Source organism: Equus przewalskii, chromosome 24 (genome assembly GCF_037783145.1).
Source record: "Equus przewalskii isolate Varuska chromosome 24, EquPr2, whole genome shotgun sequence".
NCBI lineage: Eukaryota > Metazoa > Chordata > Mammalia > Perissodactyla > Equidae > Equus > Equus przewalskii.
Genome location: NC_091854.1, coordinates 20,783,634 through 20,807,316, shown reverse-complemented (window position 1 = coordinate 20,807,316; position 23,683 = coordinate 20,783,634). Strand labels below are relative to the sequence as shown.

The following is a 23,683-nucleotide window of genomic DNA, read 5'->3' as shown; positions in this document are numbered from 1 at the left end:
CAAGGATTCAAGGTCCACTCACACAAGTTAGAGATCATCGGGGCTCTGACACTAATTTTTCTCACAACTTTGGACAACTACCATCTACTAAGCTTCTCTCAGTGGTGAGGAACAGATAAAGAATTAGTACAGGCAAACAGTGAACGAGTTACATTCCAAATGTCCTTTTTACGATTAGTTTTACGGAAATCAGAAAAGATGTTTTTGGAAATCACATTATAAACAATGTTAGAATATCAGGATAGTTCACAAAAGTCTATTAAATCCTTAATATTGCTGAACTATCTAAACTAAATACGGATCCTCAGATTAGGCGACCACAGAGAAGAAATTTTCTCTTGATTCAAGTCAGTCAACTATAGGTAAAATTTTAAATAAGTAAAGCTAACCCTTAGCACCCTTTCCTATCACTTTTTGTATCCCCTCTCTTCAGATCTCTACCTTGTCTCAAGCCCTCACTGGGGAGCCAAGGACAATGAGGTGGAGAAGGAAATCAGGACTAGAATTGTAAAGAGGGTGACTCTCTTTAGGCCAGTTTCTAAATAAATGGATACACATGTGCTGAATACTGAACTAACTCTGTTGATATTTGGTTCTTCCAAAATGCGGTTTTAATTAACCATAACACGCATTATATCTGCTGACACCTAATTCATCAAATATCCTGGGAACAAAGTTCCTTTCTAAGAACTTTACAACGTTCATAGGAAAAACTTTAGTATAGTAGTTAAAAGGAAAGACTTTGAAGTCAAACAGACCTACATCCAAATTTTAGCTTTGCCACTTACAAGATGGAAGATCTTAGGCAAGTTACTTAAACCACTCTGAACCCCAGTTTATCCATGCATAAAATGGGAGTGATAACTACTTTTTCAATGGTGCTAATTATTTTCTGATGATGATGATTATGATTAACTGTGATATATGATATTTTGTACCTGTTTGCAGGTGCACAACAAATACGGAAAGGAGTAGATGAATTTGAGAGACATTTAAGGGATAGAATAAATAGGAATTAAAACCCAATTATATAAGAATATTGTGAGAGGGAGAGGAAGGGACGAAGAAAAGGAAGGACACAAGTATGGAGGAGACAGAGAAAAAAACAAGGTCCAAGATTCTGAGTCAATATTATATAAAACTAATAGAAGACAAAACAAAACAAGAACCATTTAGGAAAGGGGTGAATTCTGGTTTAGACAATGTGTTGGAGATCTGGGTGGAATCTTCTTACAGGCAATAAAATATTGTTCTGCAACTCAAGAAGATGAGGATATTTGGGGGTCACTGGCATATAAGTGATATTTGAAAACCCCCATGGTAGATTAAACAGCACAGAGTGCACACCCACTAGGAATCTGTAAAAGGGACAGAATCCTAGAGATAGATCTAGGAAGGATCAGAAAAAGACTTTCAAAGGAAGTGATCAGAGAGGTCAGAGGAAAACCAGTATACAATGATGGTCTAAGAACAAAGAAAAAAGGTTTTAGCGAGATTAATTAACAAAGCCAAAGAAGACAAAGATTAGGACGATGTGAAAATTAGGAAATTTTAGTAAACTTTCAAGAACAGTTAAGAGCAGTTGCTGAAGTACAAACTAGAATAAAATACACTGACAAAAAACGGGAGTAAAGAAATGAAGGGAGCTAGTTTACTTTTTTTTACTGTTGTAAAATATACACAGCATAAAATTTACCATTTTAACCATTTTCAGGTGTACAGTTCAGTGGCATTAAGTACATTCACACTGTTGTGCAACCACCACTACCATCATTTCCAGAACTTTTTCATCTTCCCAAACTGAAACTCTGTACCCATTAAACAATAACTCTCCAGTCCCTCCTCCCTCAGCTCCTGGCAACCACCATTCTATCTTCTGTGTCTATGAATTTGACTCTTGTAGGTGCCTCACATGTATGGAATCATACAATATTTATATTTTTGTGTGTCAGGCTTATTTCACTTAGCATAACATCTTCAAGGTTCAAGTATGTGTCAGAACTTCCTTCCTTTTTAAGGCTGAACAATATTTCATTGTATGTATAAGCCACATTTTGTTTATCCATTTATTCATCAATGGACACTTCGGTTGTTTCTACCTTCTGGCAGTTGTGAATAATGCTGCTATAAACATTAGGGTACAAATAGCTGAATCCCTGCTTTTAACTCTTTGGGGTATGTACTCTGAAGTGAAACTGCTGATCATATGGTAATTCTAATTTTTTGAGGAACCATCATACTGTCTTCCACAGCACTGTGCCATTTTACATTACCACTAGCAGTGCACAAGGATTCCAATTTCTCCACATCCTCACCACTACTCATTATTTTCTGTTTTGGTCTTTTTTTATAACAGCCATCCTAGTGGATGTGAAGAGGTATTTCATTATGGTTCTGCTCTGCATTTCCCTGTTGATTAGAGATGTTAAGTATCTTTTCATGTACATATTGGCCATGTGTGTATCTTCTCTGGAGAAATGTCTATGCAAGTCCTTTGCTCATTTTTTATTGGGTTGTTTGTTTTCTGTGGTTGAGCTAGTTTATTCTTAAAACATCAACAAAAGAGAGAAGAAAACGAGTGAAGCCTGGAGAGAAAGTAAGATTGAGGAAGACTGTTTTAAGGACTAAAAAGACCTAAGTCAGCAGTGGACAGTGCAAAGACAAGAAAGAAAGGCATAACCGATGGATCAAAGGTCCTGGTGGTGTAGGCAAGGTCATATCTAATACAATTCACACATTTCTTCCTTTGAGATGGACAGAAAACATAAACACTCATGAAGATACAAATAGTTTAAAGGTATAGGGAAGGTATACTGAAAGTGTTGTTGCCTAATGATCTCAATTTTCTCTGGACTCTGGAGGCTAAGTCATAAGCCGTACATGAAAGGGGACAGAAGTGAGGTGGAAGCATAAAGACTGTAGCAAATATTTGGAACATCTGCTATGGAAAATTGGAAAGGGACCTAACTAGATTTATTCAGCAGCATTTAACCCAGATAAAGCTGTCACTGTCTTCACTGTTTTTATTGTTGTTGTCATCAATATCATCATCATATTTCCAAAGTATGACTTGCAAAAGAAAGATTAATAGGCTTGCCCAAGATCGGACAGTTATTAAGTGGTAAAGCTTGGATTCAATTCAGTTCATTTTACTACATTATGCAGTTTCCTAAAAAGTGCTGTAACAAACATAACAGTTTTAAACATAAATCTTTCTGTCCTAATTCCTTCTTCTGAATAAAATCATAGAGAAGGAATTACTATTACTATATATAAATATAAACACACTAACAAACTACTTTTCAGAAAAGTTCTATTAACTTACATTCCCATCAGCAATTTATGAGGATGCCCATCTCACTGCCTCTTCACCAATATCAACTATTCTCATTTTTAAAATCTTTACAAATTTGGTGAAAACCGTTACCTGTTTGTTTTTATTTTGGAATACTTAATGACTAGTGAGGCTCACACTTCTCATTTCTAATACAGAAATTTAAAATATCAGAAACTATGACAAATTTACAGATGGACAAAATTTTTTAAACTTACACAAAGTTGATGAAATATCAGTATTGAAATATTGATCACTATTGTCAAACAGCTTTACAGTTTCATTTATTGCTTGAAAAGTGACATTTTGGGAACTGATTGTCATAAGTTATAATATGAAAGCTGAGGTCAATTTATATGAATTTAAAATCATATCCCAGTTGACATTAAAACAATAGCATGTGACCTTCAAGTAGTTTTTCATTACTTGTCCTATAATTTGCATGAAAATAAGTAAACAGTATATTATTTTTCACTAGTCTTCAGTTTTAAAGTTGCTATGATTAGGGAAAGCTCTGCAAGGGCTTTTTTTGTTTTACTTATTTATTTATTTATTTTTAAAATTTTTTATTGAGTTAATGATAGGTTACAATCTTGTGAAATTTCAGTTGTATATTATTGTCTGTCAGTCGTGTTGTAGGTGCAACCCGTCACCCTTTGTGCCCACCCCCCTCTCCCCCTTCCCCCTGGTAGCCACTAATCTGTTCTCTTTGTCCACAGGTTTAAAGTCCTCATATGAGATTAAAGAGCTTCTTCAAGGCAAGGGAAAACAGGATTGAAACAAAAAAAACAACCCACTAACTGGGAAAAAAATATTTGCAAGTAATACATCTGACAAAGGCTTAATATCCATAATATATAAAGAACTCACACAACTCAACAACAAAAAATTAAACAACCCAATCAAAAGATGGGCAGGAGACATGAACAGACATTTCTCCAAAGAAGATATACGGATGGCCAATAGGCACATGAAAAGATGTTCATCATCGCTGATCATCAGGGAAATGCAAATCAAAATTACCTATTTATTTTTTATTGCAGTAACATTAGTTGATAACATTATACAAATTTCAGGTATACATCATTATATATTTCAATTTCTATGTAGATTACATCATGTTCACCACTCAAAGATTAATTACAATCCCATCACCACACACATGTGCCTAATCACCTCTTTCACCCTCTTCCCTCCTCCTTCCCCTCTGATACCACGAATCCAATCTCTGTTTCTATGTGTTTGTTTGTCATCATTTTTATCTTCTACTTATGAGTGAGACTGTACAGTATTTGACTTTCTCTCTTTGACTTATTTCACTTAGCACAATACCCTCAAGGTCCATCCGTGTTGTCACAAATGGCCAGATTTCATCATTTCTTATGGCTGAGTAGTATTTCATTGTGTATATATATCATATCTTCTTTATCCATATGTCCCTTGATGGGCACCTAGGTTGCTTCTATGTCACAGCTATTGTGAATAATGCTGTGATGAACATAGGGGTGCATATATCTTTATGCATTCGTGTTTTCATGTTCTTTGAATAAATACCCAGCAGTTGAATAGCTGAATCATATGGTAGATCTATTCTTAATTTTTTGAGGAATTTCCATACTGTTTTCCACAGTGACTGCACCAGTTTGCACTCCCACCAGCAGTCTATGAGGGTTCCCTTCTCTCCACATCCTTTCCAATGCTTACTGTTTCCTGTCTTGTTAATTATAGCCAATCTGAGGGAGTGAGGTGCTATCTCATAGTTTTGATCTGCATTTCCCTGATAGTTAATAATGTTGAACATCCATTCATGTGCCTGTTGGCCATCTGTATATCTTCTTTGGAGAAATGTCTGTTCAGATCTTTGTCCATTTTTTAATTGGACTGCTAAGTTTTTTTGGTTGAGATGTATTGAGTTCTTTATATATTTTGGATATTAACCCCTTATCAGATATATGGTTTGTAAATATCTTCTCCCAATTGTTAGGTTGTCTTTTCATCTTGTGGATGGTTCCTTTGCTGTGCAGAAGCTTTTTAGTTTGATGTAGTCCCATTTGTTTATTTTTTCTATTGTTTCACTTGCCCGGTCAGACATGGTACTTGAAATATGCTAAGACTGATGTCAAAGAGTGTACTACGTATGTTTTCTTCTAGAAGTTTAATGGTTCCAGATCTTACATTCAAGTCTTTAATCCATTTAGAGTTAATTTTTGTGGATGGTCTAAGATAATGGTCTACTTTAATTCATTTGCATGTGGCTGTCCAGTTTTCCCAACACCATTTATTGAAGAGACTTTCCTTTCTCCACTGTATGTTCTTAGCTCCCTTGTCAAAAATTAGCTGTCCACAGATGTGTGGGTTTATTTCTAGGCTCTCAATTCTGTCCCATTGATCTGTGTGTCTACAAGGTTTTAAAGCAATCTTAGTCCCTAGGCAGGGAAAGCGATATGGACTCAGCAACCTCTTGATGAGTTTCCAGATATCGATAATTCAATAGGCACATTTTTAAAAAGAAGGTGTCAGAGATTTTCTACTTCACAGACATTTCAGTCAAACTTTAGTAAAGTTTAGTTATAAGGAGGTAGGCATTACTGGAATAGAAAAAGATTAAAATGCCCAAATAGCTACGTAAAACAAGATGAAGAAGAGTTATCATATATGAGGACAGAAGAACTGAAAAATTATCCAAATCCATGTCATAGAATGACAAAAGCTAACTGCAGCATCTGAGACAATATCTCAGAATGTAGAAAAGTGACAAGAGATTCTCAAATATACATATTTTTAAACATCACAATTTTAAGATTAAGAAACTGGACTTTACAAATAAAAGGTTCTATGGGCACACACTGCAAACAATTACCTGCAGTGGTCCTCAACCTAAGGAAGTTTTTTAAAGCACACATGGGTTTGTACCTTTGTTTATGCAAAGCCTTTGCCTTAGTGGAGGGTCTTGAATCAACGAAGAAGATAAAATCACTTCCTGATGATGAGTCCCAGAATTGAATCTCTCATGTATCTTAAATCCCAGGAAAGCATCTACTAAAAGGTCTCTAATCAACATGTTTAAAGCACGCATATACTTATTTGTCTAATATAGGAACAGGATGTGACAGTAAGATAAATTTAATTTCACAAATGGGGACGATAATCATCGGGCCCAATAACAGACTCATTGGAGGTTTAAATTCAGGTAGTATTTACTGAGTTCACACCATATCTTTGTTGCTCTCACAGCACAGTGTAGTCAAGTGTGTGAGAGCAAAGGCTCTGGTGCACACATGTCCAGGTTCAGTTCTTGGCTTTGCCAGAGACCAGCTGTTTGTTCTTCTACAAGTTGTCTCTTGTTCCTGTGCTATCACCTTGTTATGGTTTTTGTGTCTATGTTCATGAGGGATATTGATCTGTGTTTTTCTTCTCTGATATGTCTTTGTCTTTCGTATTGGTATACCAGCTTCATAAAATTAGTTAGGAAGTGCTCTCTCCTCCTCAATTTTCTGAGACTGTGTATTATTTTTTATTTAAATGTTTGATAAAATTCACCAGTGATTCCATCAGGCCTAGACTTTTCTTTGTGGTAAGATTTTAATTTACAAATTCAATTGCTTAACTTGATAAAGGTCTATTCAGCTTTTCTATTTCTTTTTGAGTCAGTTTAATATTTGTATTTTTCTAGGAATTTGTCCATTTCATCTAACTTGTCTAATTTGTCAGTATAAAAGTCTTCGTAACATTTACTTATGATCCTTTTAATTTCTGAAGAGGTTATTGGGATGCCCCCTCTTTCATTCCTGATTTTGGTAACTGTTTTCTTCTGTCTGTTTTCTTGGTCAGTCTAGCTAAGTGTGTTATCAATTTTGTTCATCTTTTCAAAGAAACAACTTATGGTTTCATTGACTTTTCTTTCTTGTTTTTCATTTAATTTTTATTTTAAGTAAATTTTTATATTTAAAGTATTTCCTGAACATTGTTCTAGAAGCTAACTAGTAACATGAGCCTCATAACAAAAAATAACAGTCCCATTACTACTTCATCTCCAATTCTCCTTCCTCAGAGTTAACCATCTCAATTCTCTTATCTGTTTCTTCTAGTATTTACTTTCAATATTTCTAGATAACATGCTTATACTGCTATTACTTGTTTTCCAAGCTTAGACATTATCTACTGATTTCCTAAGCAAGATAAATTTGTTCCTTGACATCACCATGCTCCCTATCTCCTGCATCCCCCGCCATCCACCAGTTCTCCTCTTCCCATCTTCCCTACATATTTATGTCACAATTTCTGGTAAAACAGTCAACTGTTTCATTATTATAACTATGTAACTATTGTTTGAGTTAAGCCACAAAATACGCTCCAATTCTATATCTTTTCTCATACAACTTTTTTCCTAAAGTTAATAGTTGCTTCAATCTCCTGTTGGCTTAATTTTCTATGTAGCTATTATTAATCTATTCTTAAGATATCACTAAATCTTCTTAGAATGGTTAAAGACATCAGATAATTTATCATTATTCCACCACTCCCAGAGACAGTCATCTTGGAGCACTCCATCATTCTGCTCCAGTGTGCACTCTTTTTCCCCATTTTTATTGAGATATAATTGAATAGTCTGTACCCTTTAAAATTTTACAACAGCTGTCACCCTGAGACTTCCCTTCACCAGCAATCTGGGAATTTCACTAGCAGTTCACCTTGATGGATCAATCTCTCATGTCCCGAATGATATGTTTTCAGTTATTTTTTTTGGTGTATTCTTTCATTCAATGAATCCTATTTCCAGTAACTTCTTGAAAAAGGATGAATGGGAAAAAAATATTTATTAAGACTTTGAATATCTTTCCTGTATCGTGATATTTCAAGGATACTTTAGCAATGAAGAGAATCTTAAATTGGAAATTATTTTCTCACACAATTTTGAAGACATCATTCCACTGTTTTCTTGTTTTAAATGTTGCTATTGATAAGCGTCATGACATTCTGATTCTTGTTCTTTTGATTGTGGTCTTTTTCTTTTTTCATTCTGGAAGTTTTTAGGCTCTTTTTATTTTTTACTCTTCTAAAATTTTAAAATGATGTTCCTTGGTATGTAGGCTATTTGTTTCATAGTATTGAGCACTTGGTAAACCACTGAGGTCTGGAAAAGTTTTCTTGTATTATTTCTTTAATATATCCTCCTTTCCAATTTTTTTTGTCCTTTTTTTCTAGTATCTTTATTAGTCAGACATTTGACCTCATCAGTTATTGTCCAAATCTATGAAGGGTCTGAAATTTTACCCTGCTTCCAAGGTAACAAGTTGACCTAGAACAATTTCATAGATATTGGCAAAAGACACAAGACTCTTGGGTCAGTGACAAAGGACTTTATTATTCACGGCAGCATGAGCTTCACATTTGTGCCAGGTCTCCTTGCCCCTCAAGTCCCATGGGGACAATGTAGTGGCAGGACAGGTAGATGCTATGCACACAGTAAGTCTATATAACAGACAAGGAATCCTCAGATTAGGAAATCCCAAATCTTTTATAAGAAGCCGCAACAAATCTGTCCTATCTTTGCCCTGGAGGGAGACATGATCTTTATTATAATGGCAAATAAATCTGCACTTTGCTCCTGAAGGAGTCACCATCTCTGTCTTCCAAGATTATTCACTATAAAAACACCTTTGACAAGACAATCCAGAACAAAAGCCTGTCTGTGCCTCCGCTTACAAGATGAACAGAAATATGAAAGATTCATATATAACTGTCTACCAACAGTTATTTCTCCAATTTTCTTATGCTTTCTCTCCAATTTTCCTTCTCTTTTGTCTTTTAAATGTCCCACCTTTTGAGTGATTTTCTCAACTTTGCCTTCAAAACTCTCTATTGAAACTTTTATTTCTACTCTCATAGTTTTAATTTCCAAGAGCTCTTCCTTGTTTTCTGAATATTCCTTTTTTGTATAGTATTCTGCTTCAAAAATAAAATATCTTCTCATTTCTTTCTGAGGTGGTGGTGGTAGTGGTGGTGATTATTATCATTTTCTTCTGTTCCTGTCATCGTTTGTATTTGCTAAGTTCCCTTTTTCCATTTGCTTGTTTTGATCTTTCTCTTTCATAATGAAGACATTCCCCAAAAGTCTGATGGTTCTTGGTTGTATCTTCACAGTTAAGAGTGAGGAAATAAAACACTGATCATAAGCTCTTCAAGCATTAGCAGCACTTATGAACCAGTGGGCTTACCAGTGGGGCCATGCATTAACCACCTGGCTATTAAACTGGGGTCGTGCAAATATCAAAATGTACATTATTTTTCTATTAGACTAGAATCTTCAGGGAGGAATTCTCCATTCTTCTGCTGACAGAATATATAGGCCTGGATGCCAGTGTTCTGAGAACTAAATAGGAGGAGGACGCTGGGAGCTCCCGTTTGCACCCAACCTTGGAGGTGCTGGGGCCTCCTTTTCCAGTGTTCCACAGTACAAACTGGCTTGTTCTTACAGGCTCTTTTCTTCATTCATTGGCCATTAGGCTTGTTTTTTTCTGAACTGCTTTTCACCGCTTTTGTCTTTTTTTTCTACTGAGTTGTTCTGTTTGCCTTTTTTAAATTCCCAAGAGTTCTGTGAATATTTTAAATATTAACTAATTTATTGTTATCTTCTATGTAAACATTTTGTCTTAATTCTAATATTAATCTTTTAACATTGTGGTATCTTGTGTTGTATAAAATATTTCATTTTTATGGAGCTGAACAAATGTTCCAGGCTATTGTGTTCATTAAGAAGTTGTTCCCTATTTCCAGATTATAAATGTAGTTGCCTAAATTTTCTTCTAAAATTTTTATTTATTTATTTTACTTGAAGTCTTTAATCTATACAAAATTTCCTTCATATATAATATGAAATAAACGTTTAGCCATTTTCTTACTGAAATATCATTTCAATCATATATTAAACGATCAGATATAGTGAATTTTTTCTCTCGATTCTCTATTTTAGTGTCTTTCAAGCCGCAGGTCAAGACTATTTGCTGCTTTTGAAACCAACTTAGCAGGCTTTATTTGGCATTTTAAAACATATAAAATAGAAAAAGAAAATATCAGTGTGCATCATATGTAATGAGGGTAAATGTTTCATGAAACTTTTATTTCTGTTTTTAACACACATACATTATTATATATGCAAAATGTATTCCTTATTGTGAATTATGATAAAGTTCGAAATCGACTCTTCCATTGTGCTCCATTAATGCATTTGTCTATTCCTTTTCCATACCATATTTATCTAATTATATAGGCTGTGTTCTGATATCTGGTAAGGTAGGTGCATCCCTCTTTTTACATAATTTCTTTAGCTATCATTGGATATTTTGCTCTTTCACAGGAATTATGTGGTCATTTTTTTCCTAACATTAAAAAAAAACCAAACTTGCTTCCATTCTAATTAGAACTGTTAATTTGGAAGAAATTATACTTTTATATTAAATTCCTCACCCCATCAAGTATTTGGTATGTCTTTCTGTGTGTAAAACATGGTATATTTCCACGATTCTTGTTATATAAGTCCTATGGTTTACTTGTAAAATTTTATCCCCAAGTATTTTATAGTTCTTTTCATTGTCAAGAAAGAAAATTTTTCCCATTTCCATTCTGTGTGCTTATTGCAAATATAGAGAAGCTATCAGTTTTATTTATCTTATATCTGGCTATCTCACCAGATTCTTTTATTCATTCTATTGTTTATAACTTGAGTCTCTTGGGTTTCCTAGATGTACAATCATATTTTCTAGCATCCCTAAAAAAGGGCAAATAATTTGGCAGTATAAAATGGCAATATTGAGAATCTTGCCTAGCTCCCGAATGTAAAATGCAGTTTAAGCAAGATACACAAGAAATTAATTACTCAAATGACTGAGACCCATTCCTCTCTCTTCTATTTCTCAAATTGCTCCTCATGTTAATAGCTCTTGTCCCTGCTCCTCCTCTCCTGCAGCTTCTAAACTGTGCTCCTAGTGAGAGGCCCTGGCTTCTAATGTCTGCGTAGCAGGGAAAAGAGGTGCTCCTGGCTCTCAGTGCACCATTAAAAATACATACCCATCCATTCAGATATATGCACAGGCATATATGCACGAGGCAAGATGCTGAAAGGAACATCAAGATATCAAGAATATCAAGAAACCAAGAACGTCCAGAAAGACAATCAAATAGGAGATATAAGATGTGAATAAATAACATTATTTCGAATAGAAATGATACATGCTCCAAAATGGCACAGGTCAAACATGATTCAAGATTAGAGGAAAAACAGTAACTTACAGTATAAAATAGTTACAGGTGGAAGTTAGACATATACTACAATAAATCTATAATGGAGATATATTACAGTTTTAAAAGCTTTTGTGGGATTGGCTAAACCTAATTATCACATGTATTACTATTCTTTTAGGGGAAAAAATAAGTGAACGTCTGGCAACATAACTCATATGTTTCTTAAAGACCACCTGGACAGACAATGGTAACAGTCCCAAGGCTGCAGTGCTGTCAGTAAAGGGAAATAACAAGAGGAACAGAGTCTGGTTTAACAATGACCTTTCCTGACTGCCCCTTGAGAACAGAATTAATTCTATTCAATAAAATAAAAGAAATTCCTAACGTGTAAATTTCTTAAAAATCAAAATTTTGCAAACTCAGATACTACAGAATTTTAACTATAATGTTTATAATACAGTGTTTAAATTAATATAGCTTCTTATACTGCCAAAAATATTATAAAAAAAACTTTCACCAGGGTCAAAATTTTTCATCTTTGAATTTATACAGTGTATAAGAGCAAAATGCAGCTGTTACATAAACCATAGTTATTGGTTCATTCATGCTATAAAAACATGACTGACATTTCATCTGGTCAACCATCTTAAAGGTTAATTCTTGTTTCCTGTTTCAGATTTTAGTCTAGGTGAACTATTCTGGGCAGATTCTATTTACCTATTCCGAACAAACCACAAACTGTTCCATTGCTCACTCTTACTGTTAAGAACATATTGACTTGCTGCCTGCTCTGCTGTTTAATTCATTTATGCTGAGAGTCAGGCATGAAGACAGAATTTTAAATGTGACATTTGCAGGCTGTTAGGTCATTTAAGCTCTGACAACGCTAGGGAATTCCTGACATATAAACTGGACTTGATTACCAAGCACAGATAGGCTTCCCAAAGTGGCAAATTTCTGACCATTTTTTGTAATTTCTCGTAGAATTTTACTATCAAATTTTAATGTAAATGAAAAGATATATACATCCAACATTTTAACGTAAAAGCCTGTTTCTTTTAATAAGCATTTTCAAACCAGCACTACTTCTAATCAACCCATATCAGCTAAATAAAAATTCTTTTGATTGATAAAGACATACGGAAAGACTCATAATAATAAGCATTTATTAAAATTCTGAGAAATTCTGATATTTAAAGGCTTTTAATTTTTCCTATAATCTACAGATTCTGAAAAATCCATTAGGTCTAAAGGCCATAACTCGCAACAACAGACAATTTAAAATTCTTAGATTCTGGCCCAGCAGGGCACACTTTAAATGCTGTCAAAATTACAGTACAAAATCTACGTTTAAGTACTTACCACGCTGCCTTCTCTAAGATTATAGTTATATAGAAGGAATGATAGAGTCATTATAATTGGAAATGAAAAAAGTGCCCACACGACATTTAGAATCACACTTTACAAGAGCTGATAATGGGGTGGGGTGGAGGAAGTAGGGAAAGATTGTTTTCTCATTTTAGCTACTCAGTAAAATTATACCAAATGATATTTTTTCAGTTTTTTCCTTGTCACTAACAAGTACTATATACGATGGTTCAAATGAAAGTTTTCTAAAATTAAGTCTCATTGTTAATGCAGAAAAGATAATTCTGATTTCACCCTGTATTTCACATAAGTAAGACTTCTACTATTACCCAGCAAGTGGCCTTTTAATACTGTCTTTGAATGAGACTCCCAACTGTAACAGGCGGAGTCCACACAGGGATAGACGGCCAGGAACGCCTTTCAGCTACCGCACATCGATTCTGAAAAACCTAACAAAAGCAATTACTTTCTAGAGATTAAAAATCTTGTTTCTTTCAAAAGAATAAAGTGGACAGCAAACCTGGTGTATTATCTGAGCTACAGGAAGCTGTTCAGCATATTTCAGAGGTTCCATTCGTTCTTCATCGATCTGGTCTTCCTTATTACTAGAAAAAAGAAATTAAAAAACACAAGACTAAGGTAAATACTATTTTAAATAGAGCAAATACTTAAATATGCCAAATATGAAATATATTAAACTTATATATTAAACACATTTTTGAAATAATCAGCATTTATCAATAATCTATGAAAAACCACCTAATGATAATTTTTAAATGACAGAACTATAAATGTACTCACATTGCATTTAATTACTACGTAATAAGATTAGCTGACATCACCTAATATTCTCAGATCCTGTGTTTCATTCTGAGACTTAAAAATGTTTTGGAACTCCCTGTTCATAGAGTGTGCTTTTTATTAGTATTTAAAAGTCTTCAAAACCTGGCTCCAACCACATTCAAGCCTCATCTCTAGCAACTCCTTCTCTATATACTGGGCTATTGCTTCAGCCATATCCAACTAGTGGCACCCACCACTGGGCCTTGCAGCTCCATGACTCTGATTTTCTTCACTCTGTTTCCTGTTTGGACCAATCACCAATTCCTTCTTTGTTTACTCTTCTTTCAAATATAATAATTTATTTAAACCTATCTAGGTACATTTTTTTACCTCCTTAAAGACAAAAAAACATGTCTTACTCTTCTTTGTATATCCAATGTGGACTCAATAAATGTTTGCTGAATGAATATATGAATAAAACGAAGACAACAACTCTCAGAGTTTATTTTATATGAAAAATATTTTCTTTAATATCTACATTTACAATGAGATGCAGAGTTGACATAATACATACATAATACAGTATAACATAGCAAAGTGCAGAGTAGGAATAAAAAATAAAATCTCCCCAAATGAAGAGAATTACAAAAATGTTTTTAAAAATTTATTGACCCTTTTTGAAATAGCAAATAAACATTACATTTCAAAACAATAAGACCTAAACATATTTAAACTTTCTTTTACTTTTTTCTGTAAATTACACATTAACTTACCAATTTAAAAATTAAGTTTTGAAAAATCAAAACCTTGAATTCTCTTGAAAAATAATCAAACAAGACTGGTCTAAGCCTCTAGGGCTGTAGTCAAGGAATCTGATGGTGAGAAATCTGGAATCTCTCCCAAGAAAAAGGCAGATATACAAATAAGGACAAAATTTTGGATATGATTTAAGAGCTTAAAGAATCTCTTGGCTAGGTAAAAGTCTGTGTATACTTTGTAGAATTAGCATAAAAATAATCAGTTTGGGAGAACTTTAAAGACTCTCACTAATGATGAAAAAATATTGCCTCAAAACATTGTTTTATAGGGGCAGAAAATAGAATAGTGGTTGCCAGGGACAAGGGAGGGGAGAATGGGGTGTTATTGTTTAATGAGGAGACTTTCAGTATTGAAAGATAAAAACAGTTCTGGAAATGGATGGTGGTGATGGTTACATGATAATGTTGATGTGCTTAAAGCCACTGAACTATATAGTTTAAAATGGTTAGTCAGAATGGTAAATTTTATATTATGTATATGTTATGGCTGAATTGTGTCCCCTCAAAATTTCTATGTTGAAGCCCTGACCTCGAGTACCTCAGAATGTGACTGTATTTGTAGATGGGGTCTTTAAAGAGGTAATTAAGGCTAAATGAGGTCGTTAGGGTAGGCCCTAAGCCGACATGACCGTGTCCTTCTAAGAGTAGAGTAGGACACAGAGACAGAGTGAAGACCACATGAAGACACAGGGGGGAAGACGCGGCCACGTGTCAGTCAAGGAGAGAGCCCTTAGAAGAAACCAATCCTGCCAACACCTTGATCTCGGACTTCTAGGCTCCAGAATTGTGACGAAATAACTGTCTGTTGTTTAAGTCACCCAGTCTGTGGTACTTTGTGATGGCAGTCCTCGAAAATTAATATAGTATATTTACCACAATTAAAAATAAGAAAAAATATGGGGGCTGGCCCCGTGGCCGAGTGGTTAAGTTCGCGCACTCTGCTGCAGGTGGCCCAGTGTTTCGTTGGTTCGAATCCTGGGCGCGGACATGGCACTGCTCGTCAAACCATGCTGAGGCAGCATCCCACATGCCACAACTAGAAGGACCCACACCGAAGAATATACAACTATGTACCGGGGGGCTTTGGGGAGAAAAAGGAAAAAATAAAATCTTTAAAAAAAAAAAAAAAAGAAAAAATAAATATTAATTGACAAAAAAAATCCCACATTATTTTAAAATATTCATAACGTACATTTAAAAAGTCAATCTACATTTTTTGGGTATATAAAACATGTACCAAGCAACAACGGGAAAGTAGATATATTGAATACCATCAAAATTTAAAACTTCTGTGCTTCAAAGGACACTATCAAGAAAGTTAAAAAACAACCCACAGAATGGGAGAAAACTTTTGCAAATCACATATCTGAAAAAGGATTTGTATCAAGAATGTATAGATAACTATTACAACTCAATAATAAAAAGATAAATAATTAAAAATTTTTCCTTCCTCATCAAGGATAGTTCTAAGTGAAACTGACATATCTGTGCATGTTTGTCTCTTTCTTACTGCGTGTCTGTGGCAGGGACAAATACAATGACTACTACTCACTACAGTTTGGTGTCACTGCCATGATTCCTGTTAAGGCATCAGCAGTTTCAGTAAAAATCTGCTGAAAAAAAATGAATGAAGATTAAACCACTGAAGCAATTCTAAGAATATATAGAAATACAGAAAAGACACTCTTCATTGTTTATTCCAAAAATCTAAAGTAACAATGTATAAGATGGAATATATTTTACTTACAAAATGTCTCTCAGTCATTTGGAAAGATACAAAAATATTGGAAATCTAGCAATTTGTTTTGGGTGACTTTTTAAAATGACAAGTAGTTGCTATGAAAAATTCCAAACAAGTTTCTATATTTTCTTTCTTTTTTTTTTTTACTTTTTCTGAACCATTTGAAACCAAGTTGCAGATATCATGACAGTTCATACCTAAACACTTCAGCATGCATCAACCACGGATAGGTTTGAAAATTTTCTTAATAACTGTAGAACATTTTTAAAAAGTCACTCGAAATGCAATTCACAAGTAATCTTGGGTATCACTATGGACTTAGGAGTTTTTATTTATTCAATAATTTACAATAAATTAAAATTATTACTCATTTGGAATTTCTTAAAAATGTTTGTCCACCATTTTCTTGCTTTATATGTTGCTGTGTGATGTTAAGCTGATTTTCTTTCCATTCTAATTACTTTCATTTTTAACTTATTTTAAATTTTTAAACTATTATGTTTTGGCTTGGAGGCTCAGGTGGTCTTTTTTTTCCTTTTATTTTAAGGTCTAACACTAGCATACAGGATATAACTAACAGTCAGTTGGTCTAGATCAATTCTGCCAGGAACAAAGGAGTCCTTACAATATGGATATTCAGATCTCCTTGTACTTCAGAAAAGTTTTTTTACCCATAATTTTAAATATAATTTCTGTTCGTTTTCCATTTGTTTTTCTAGTTCAAGTTCTGGAACTAAATATACTGGATTTTCTCTATCACTTTCTCTCTGATCCTTTTATCTCTGACTTCAGTTTCATTTTCTCAACTCTCTTTCATTTCTGTTCTTTATGTCTCTTACTGAACTTTTGGCAGTATTTACCTTCCCGTGGGTACCTTGTAATTAAGTGTTCACTTCTGAAATGATTTTTGTCGCTTTATTTCCAGAGTTCAGGCAGCTCCTGTGTCATACATCTTCCTGTTGTGTGTCTATTTCAACTGTGAGTTTTGGAGTGTCTGATTCACAGTGTCCTTTCATAATGCAGTTGCTTGTGTAATATTTGTTATTCACGTTCCAGTGTTGTGTTTCAGTATTCCTGTTTTGTGACTTTTCTTTCTTTTTATTTTTGCTTTCATTCTCTCTCTCTCTCTGTGAGCTGAGAAGATTCGATTTTAATTTTCTGTTTTCTTATAGTAACTTTGTACAGATGCTGGATTCTTTTTCTGTTGAAGACTATTTAAATTGGGCTTTTCAGGATCAGCAATAACAAGTTATCTTGTGATGGGGTAAGAAGGGAGATAAATTGGCTTATTGAGTTTTCATTTCAAGAGCACCCTCCTCTGTGGCTACACTGAAGTATAGTTTCTTTATAAATGGTACTTTTTGTGATGGTGGTGGTGGAAACAATTTTTTTTTTTCATTTATCTTATTTCCTTTGGACCCTTATCTTCAGCTGCTTCTTTCTTACTCTTCACCACCGAGCCTCCAAGGGACACTCCCTCCTCCCTCCTTGCGAGGCATCTTCCATTCTCTCAGAATTAGTGCTTTCCCAAGATTGTCACCTAAGGTCACCCACACTTTCTAAGCCCCATCTCTCAAGTCCTCAGTAGCCAGGGCTCTGATCAAGTAGTTATGCTTATAGTATAATCCAGAAACTGAGAAAACTAAAAATGTTAATTTCAATTTATATACAGCTGTCATCCTAAGGGAACCTGGGATTTTCTTATGCAAAATGGTAAAGTTCTTTGTCTTAAAGCCATCCATTATTTCTTTTATTTAACATTTTGAGTCCCTCCTAAAACAATAAATTTTTTTTATTATCTTTTTCCAAGATCCTTCACTAAGATCTACCTAAATAATTTAATAAGGGAGTAATTTCTACATGGAAAAAGCTGTGTGTTCCTTTTTTTACTTTACTATTTTTTAAAAGCTGTTTTTGTAGAAAACAATAATAAACAGAATTTGTTTATACTAGGAAAGGATTTTGGATCCAATACCATGATGCTACCATCTCAAATCAAAATGCAATTAAAGTATCGTCCAAATCCTCCACAAGTAAATAAAATGCTGCTGGCAAAATTCTGAAACCTATGAAGTGCATCTTTACCAAGCCTCATCTCTTTTGTGTTCTTTTACTCTTTCATAGATGCTCAGTGCTCTCAAAAATCTTTCTCCTCTGCACCATCCAAGCACTCCTGAAATAACGCTGTAAAATTACTTACTGTGCCCATATATAAGGCCATCTCTGATTCAGAAACAGGTGAAGCTTTTGTTCTATCTTGCCATGTTGACATTAGATTATTTGTGTATAAAATGACATAGCTTACTGTAGGCAGAAGATCAAAGCATCTTTTCAAATACTAGAAATATACCCAATGAAAAAGAACAGAAAAGCAGAGATGTTGTGCTATTCCAAATACAAACTAAAAATTAAGAAGATCAATAAATAATTCAATACACATCATCCAGGGTAATCCAAAATCATTAAGGAGAAATTCTCTAAACATATCAAAAATGCGAAGCTAGCCAAAGTTAGTGTAACCTCTTGAACATGATAGCTCAGAAGTATTACTCAAAACTAAAAGTATATAGAAAAACAAAATTAATTCCCTTATACAATCTTATTTGAAAAATAAAAAAGGATAGAAAAATTTCCACTCCTAAACTGCATTTTAAAAAATGCCCAAGCATTCATATAGTTGACAACACACATTGTTGTGCAAGATATACTTGACAAACCTAGAGGCTGCAACATTCCTGAAAGTTTAAAGATATTCTAAGGGAGAAAAGAACTCCAATTTATTGGCCAATAGAGACAAACACAAAATGCTATTACAACTCCAGAAAGGTCCCAAGGGTCACTGAAGATCATTTTTATGAAGATAGGTTAAATAGCAATGAGACGACAGTCTAAGGCATCATCTCTTTGAAATGAGAACCCCCTCCCAAACTCGCAGCATCATCACTCCTCTAATTATCAGACTAAAAACTTGTGAGAGAAAATATTAAAACATAACCTTGGCTATCACCTACTTTGAAGAAGCACAAGGACGAGGACGAGCCAGGGGAAGGAGACGTAACTGGAGACAGAGAACAGAAAGCTAACTCCCAAGAGAGCTAAGCTTACATTAATTTGTAGCCCAATTGTTGAAACGCATCTTATTTACTGTCAGCTTGCAGTGTGGCATAAAAACGTACCTAACAGTTAAGACAGAATATCTCCCAAAAAACAGAGTAAAGTGGATATAACAAAACTCAGAAAACCAAGCGACGCATGGCTATATTGGTCGTAAAAACGCAGAAAGTGTACCTCTTCTGATTCTTACACTTCCTATTCTTTCCTTAGTCTTCTTGCGTTAGCCGGGACTTCCTGTGCAGTGATGAATAGATGGAATTATAGCGTGCACCCTCATCTTGTCTGACTTCCATTGAGATGCTGCTCAACATTCAGCCTAAAGTATAATGTTTGCTGCTGGCTTTAGATACATGGCCTTTATTAAGTCAAGGCAGTTCCCTTGTATTTCTAGTTTGCTAAGCCATGGAGCTTTTTTTCAACATTAATGATTGATGTATTTTAATCAAATGCTTTCCCTGCATGTAACAAAACAATTACAAAATATTTCACATTTAATATAATGATACAATAAAATACATTAATATATTTTCTAATCTTAAATCATTCTTGCAATTTTAAGATAACTTCTATTTGCTCATGAAGTATTTTTATTCATAAATTACAAGATTTGAATTTTACTTAAGATTTGTACATCTGTGATCATAAGTGATGCTGGCTTTATATTTTTTTCATACTCTCCTTGTCTGGTTTTGGTTTCAAAATTAACCAGTTCCATCAAATGTGTTAGGCAACATGCTTTCGTTTTTTATTCACGTATGTCAGCCCCACTCTTGTGTGTGGTAAATGCCATGGTGAAAACCATCTAATCCTCCTGTTTGTAGTTTGTTGGGAGAGGGTATATATTTTTGACAATTAAAAAAAAAGCTAATTTTCTTTACTTGAAGGCTTATTTCTTTTACTTATTTTTTTCCTAAATCCCCTCTAAGTATTACTTTAGCAACATTCCAAGTGATTTTTGTGCCCTGATACTGGAGACATCTCATGTAAAAGGCACATTTCGGGGTTCTGTGGTTAATTCACCTACTCTTTCAAAGAGGGTATTTGCTCCAATTACATTTAATTTAATAACTGATGTAGTTGGATTTACAACTATTGTCTATTTTCTATTTCCTATCTATTTGATGTTCCTTTTTCTTTCCTCTTTTGAATTAACCAAATATTTTACTAATCCTTTTCTTCCTCTAACATGGTAGTTATACATACATTCACCATTATTATAATGGTTACCTTGGACATTAGAAGACCCAAACCTGACTTGTAGTCTAATCAAACTGACACATTTACCATTTCTCCAACAAGAATAGTATTTTACAACACTTTAATTCTATTTATCCCTCTGCTTTTTGCCTTATTGTTGTCACATATTTTAAATTCTACAAATATTTTTTAACTCAACAGGAGATCGCTTTTATTTATTTATTGTCCCATCAATATCCATTTATCTTAAATAATATATTTACCTATTCTGCTTCTGTTCATTCCTTACTGAATTTCTATGCTTCCCTTCAGGATCATTTTATTTCTGGCTGAAGAACTCCATTTAGTTTTTATTTTAGTTCGAGTGCACTGGCAACAAATTCTCTGTTTTGTTTGTCTGAAAACATCTTTATTTCTCCTTCATTTTTGGAAGATATTTTTGCTGTGTAGAATTAAAGGTTAGAAGTTGTCTTCCTTTCAGCACTTTAAACATGTCATTCTATTGTTTTATGACTCCCATGGTTTATGTCAGTATTAAAGGTAATGCATCTTTAAGATTCTTCTCTGATTTTTCAGTGTTTTGACTATAAATGTGCCAAGTTGTGGTTTCCTTTGTATTCATCCTGCTTAGAGTTAATAGAGTTAGCTGAATCTGAGGTTTGATGTGTTTCATTAGTTCTGCTTATTATCTCTTTAAATATTGCTGCTTCTCTATTTTCAATCTGTCCTCTAAGACACTATTTACACATGTTACACCATTTCACTGATTCTTAGTCTGTTTCTCTCTTTATTTCTTTATTTATGTTTTCTTTATTTATGTTTCGTTCTTTATTTATGTCTCTTACTCTGTTTGTTTATTTATTTCTGTGCTTCAGTTTGGATATTTTCTATCGAATTGTTTTCAAGTATACTAATCCTGTTTTCTGATGTATCCAATTCAATGTTAAGCCATCCATTGAGTTCTTCAGTTCAGAAAATATATTTTTCAATTCTAGAAAGTTCATTTCACTGCTTTAGATATATTCATATTCTCTGGTCAATTTCCTATCTTTTTATATGTTTTCAAGAAATTTTTTCCTATTTTCTTGGACATATATTATCATAGTTACTCTAAGGTTCTTATCTACTAACTCCAAGTTCTGGATCACTTCTAGGTCTGCTTCTTCATTCCACTTTTTTTTTTAATAATAGAATTGATCATTTCCTTTGTTTTATTTATTTATTTTTTTTTTTTTTGAGGAAGATCAGCACTGAGCTAACATCTGCCAATCCTCCTCTTTTTGCTGAGGAAGACTGGCCCTGAGCTAACATCCGTGCCCATCTTCCTCTACTTTATATGTGGGACGGCTGCCACAGCATGGCTTGATAAGTGGTGCCATGACCACACCCGGGATCCAAACCGGCAAACCCTGGGCCGCCAAAGCAGAACATGCGCACTTAACTGCTGCGCCACCGGGCTATCCCCTCAACTTAGTTTTTTGTTTTTCTCTTCGTATATGGTCATAGTGCCCTCCTTTTTATGTGCCTAGTAATTTTTGACTGATTGTGTATAGGACACTGCATATTTATAATTTTTTAAAAAAGCTACCAATAATGCTATTTCCATCTGAGAAGATCTACACTTCCCTCTCTAGGCAGTTAGAGAGTGGTGGTCTGATCACTTCCATTCAATCAGGAACTGAGCTGAATTAAAACTGCCTTATAATTTTGATAAGACTCACTCTACCTTCAGTTTGCCCCTATTCTTATGGTGAGGTCCTTGAAGATTTACACTGAAAGCTGGCAGGTCTTTGTCCCCTCAACAAAGAGAGATTGCAGAAAATTCCACTATGCTTCTCAAAGATTTCTGCCTTAGATCTTTGTCCTGTTGTCCTGTGCAGCTTCAGATTTAGGCACTCTAGCCCCACTGAATTGCCAAAAGCTGTCCTGGTCACACTGTCTCCATCAGTGGCCCTTCATCAGAGGCCAAACCCAGATTCCTCTAGCATAAAGGTGAACAACTTGTTTCTGTAAGGGGCCAGAGAATAACTATTTTAGGCTTTCTGGCCATACACTCTCCATCACAACTACTCAACTCCGCTATTATAGCCTGAAAGCAGCCATAGACAATCTATAAATGAATGAGTATGGCTGTTTTCCAATAAAACTTTATTTACATAAATAGGCAGCAAGCCAGATTTGGCCCATGGGCCAGAGTTTCCTGATCTCTGCTCTTGCTGCAGCCAGAATCAGTAAATACAGCCAAGGGGAAAAGTAGCTGAAAACTGTGTCCGTTCACCACCGTCTCCAGGACTGTCAACTCTCACCTGGTATGTTCTTCAGGGACTCTATCTTGCAGATCTTTTTCTCCTTAGAATTCAAAATTAGTAAATTCAGCTCTGGTTTTCAGAGGTTTTCTGCTTAACAGATAGCTTTCCTGTAGCTTCAAAATTTGGCAAATATTTTGAAAGAGAAACTAGTCATGTGATTGAGGCAAATATCTTGAAAGGGAAACTGGTTTTGTGATTGAGTAACAACTGTGTCACTCGAGCCTCACACAATCACCAAACATTTTTCCGGTTTCTCTATCTATAAGCAATGACCCACTGGCTGGACCTAGGCCAGATTCTCAACCTTTGACCTATTCTTAGAATCAGTAAATTAACCCAGTGGAAAAGAGGCTACAGATTTTCAGCTCACCTTTAAGAAGTTTTCCCAAATCTGGGTTTTTATCTTCTTAGTCCTTATTGTTTCTATACTTCCCTAATGTCTTTAAAAATACGACTTTTGAGGCCGGCCCAGTGGTGTAGTGGTTAAGTTCGCGCACACTGCTTCGGTGGCCCAGGGTTCACGGGTTCGGATCCCAGGCACAGACCTACATACTGCTCATCAACCTAGGCTGTGGCAGCGTTCCACATACAAAATAGAGGAAGATTGGCACAGATGTTAGCTCAGGGCCAATCTTCCTCACCAAAAATAGAAAAGAAAATTTGATTTTTGTCTGGCTTTTCTAGCTGTTCTTGGTGGGATCATAAGCCTGTTACAAATTATTTCATCATTCCATAAGCAGAAACTGTATCCTACTACTTTTGATGTTTAAAGTTTTCA

At 34.6% G+C, this 23,683-nt stretch overlaps 1 protein-coding gene across 2 annotated transcripts in view; it reads right to left on the bottom strand.

Annotated features, from left to right (window-relative positions):
- PIGK (phosphatidylinositol glycan anchor biosynthesis class K) overlaps nucleotides 1–23,683 on the bottom strand; it is a 110,122-nt gene that overhangs the window by 23,683 nt on the left and 62,756 nt on the right. For both annotated transcript variants that reach the window (XM_070592031.1, XM_070592030.1), the window contains exon 10: nucleotides 13,464–13,548. In XM_070592031.1, the coding sequence (XP_070448132.1) occupies nucleotides 13,464–13,548 (85 nt within the window). The remainder of the gene's footprint in view (nucleotides 1–13,463; nucleotides 13,549–23,683) is intronic.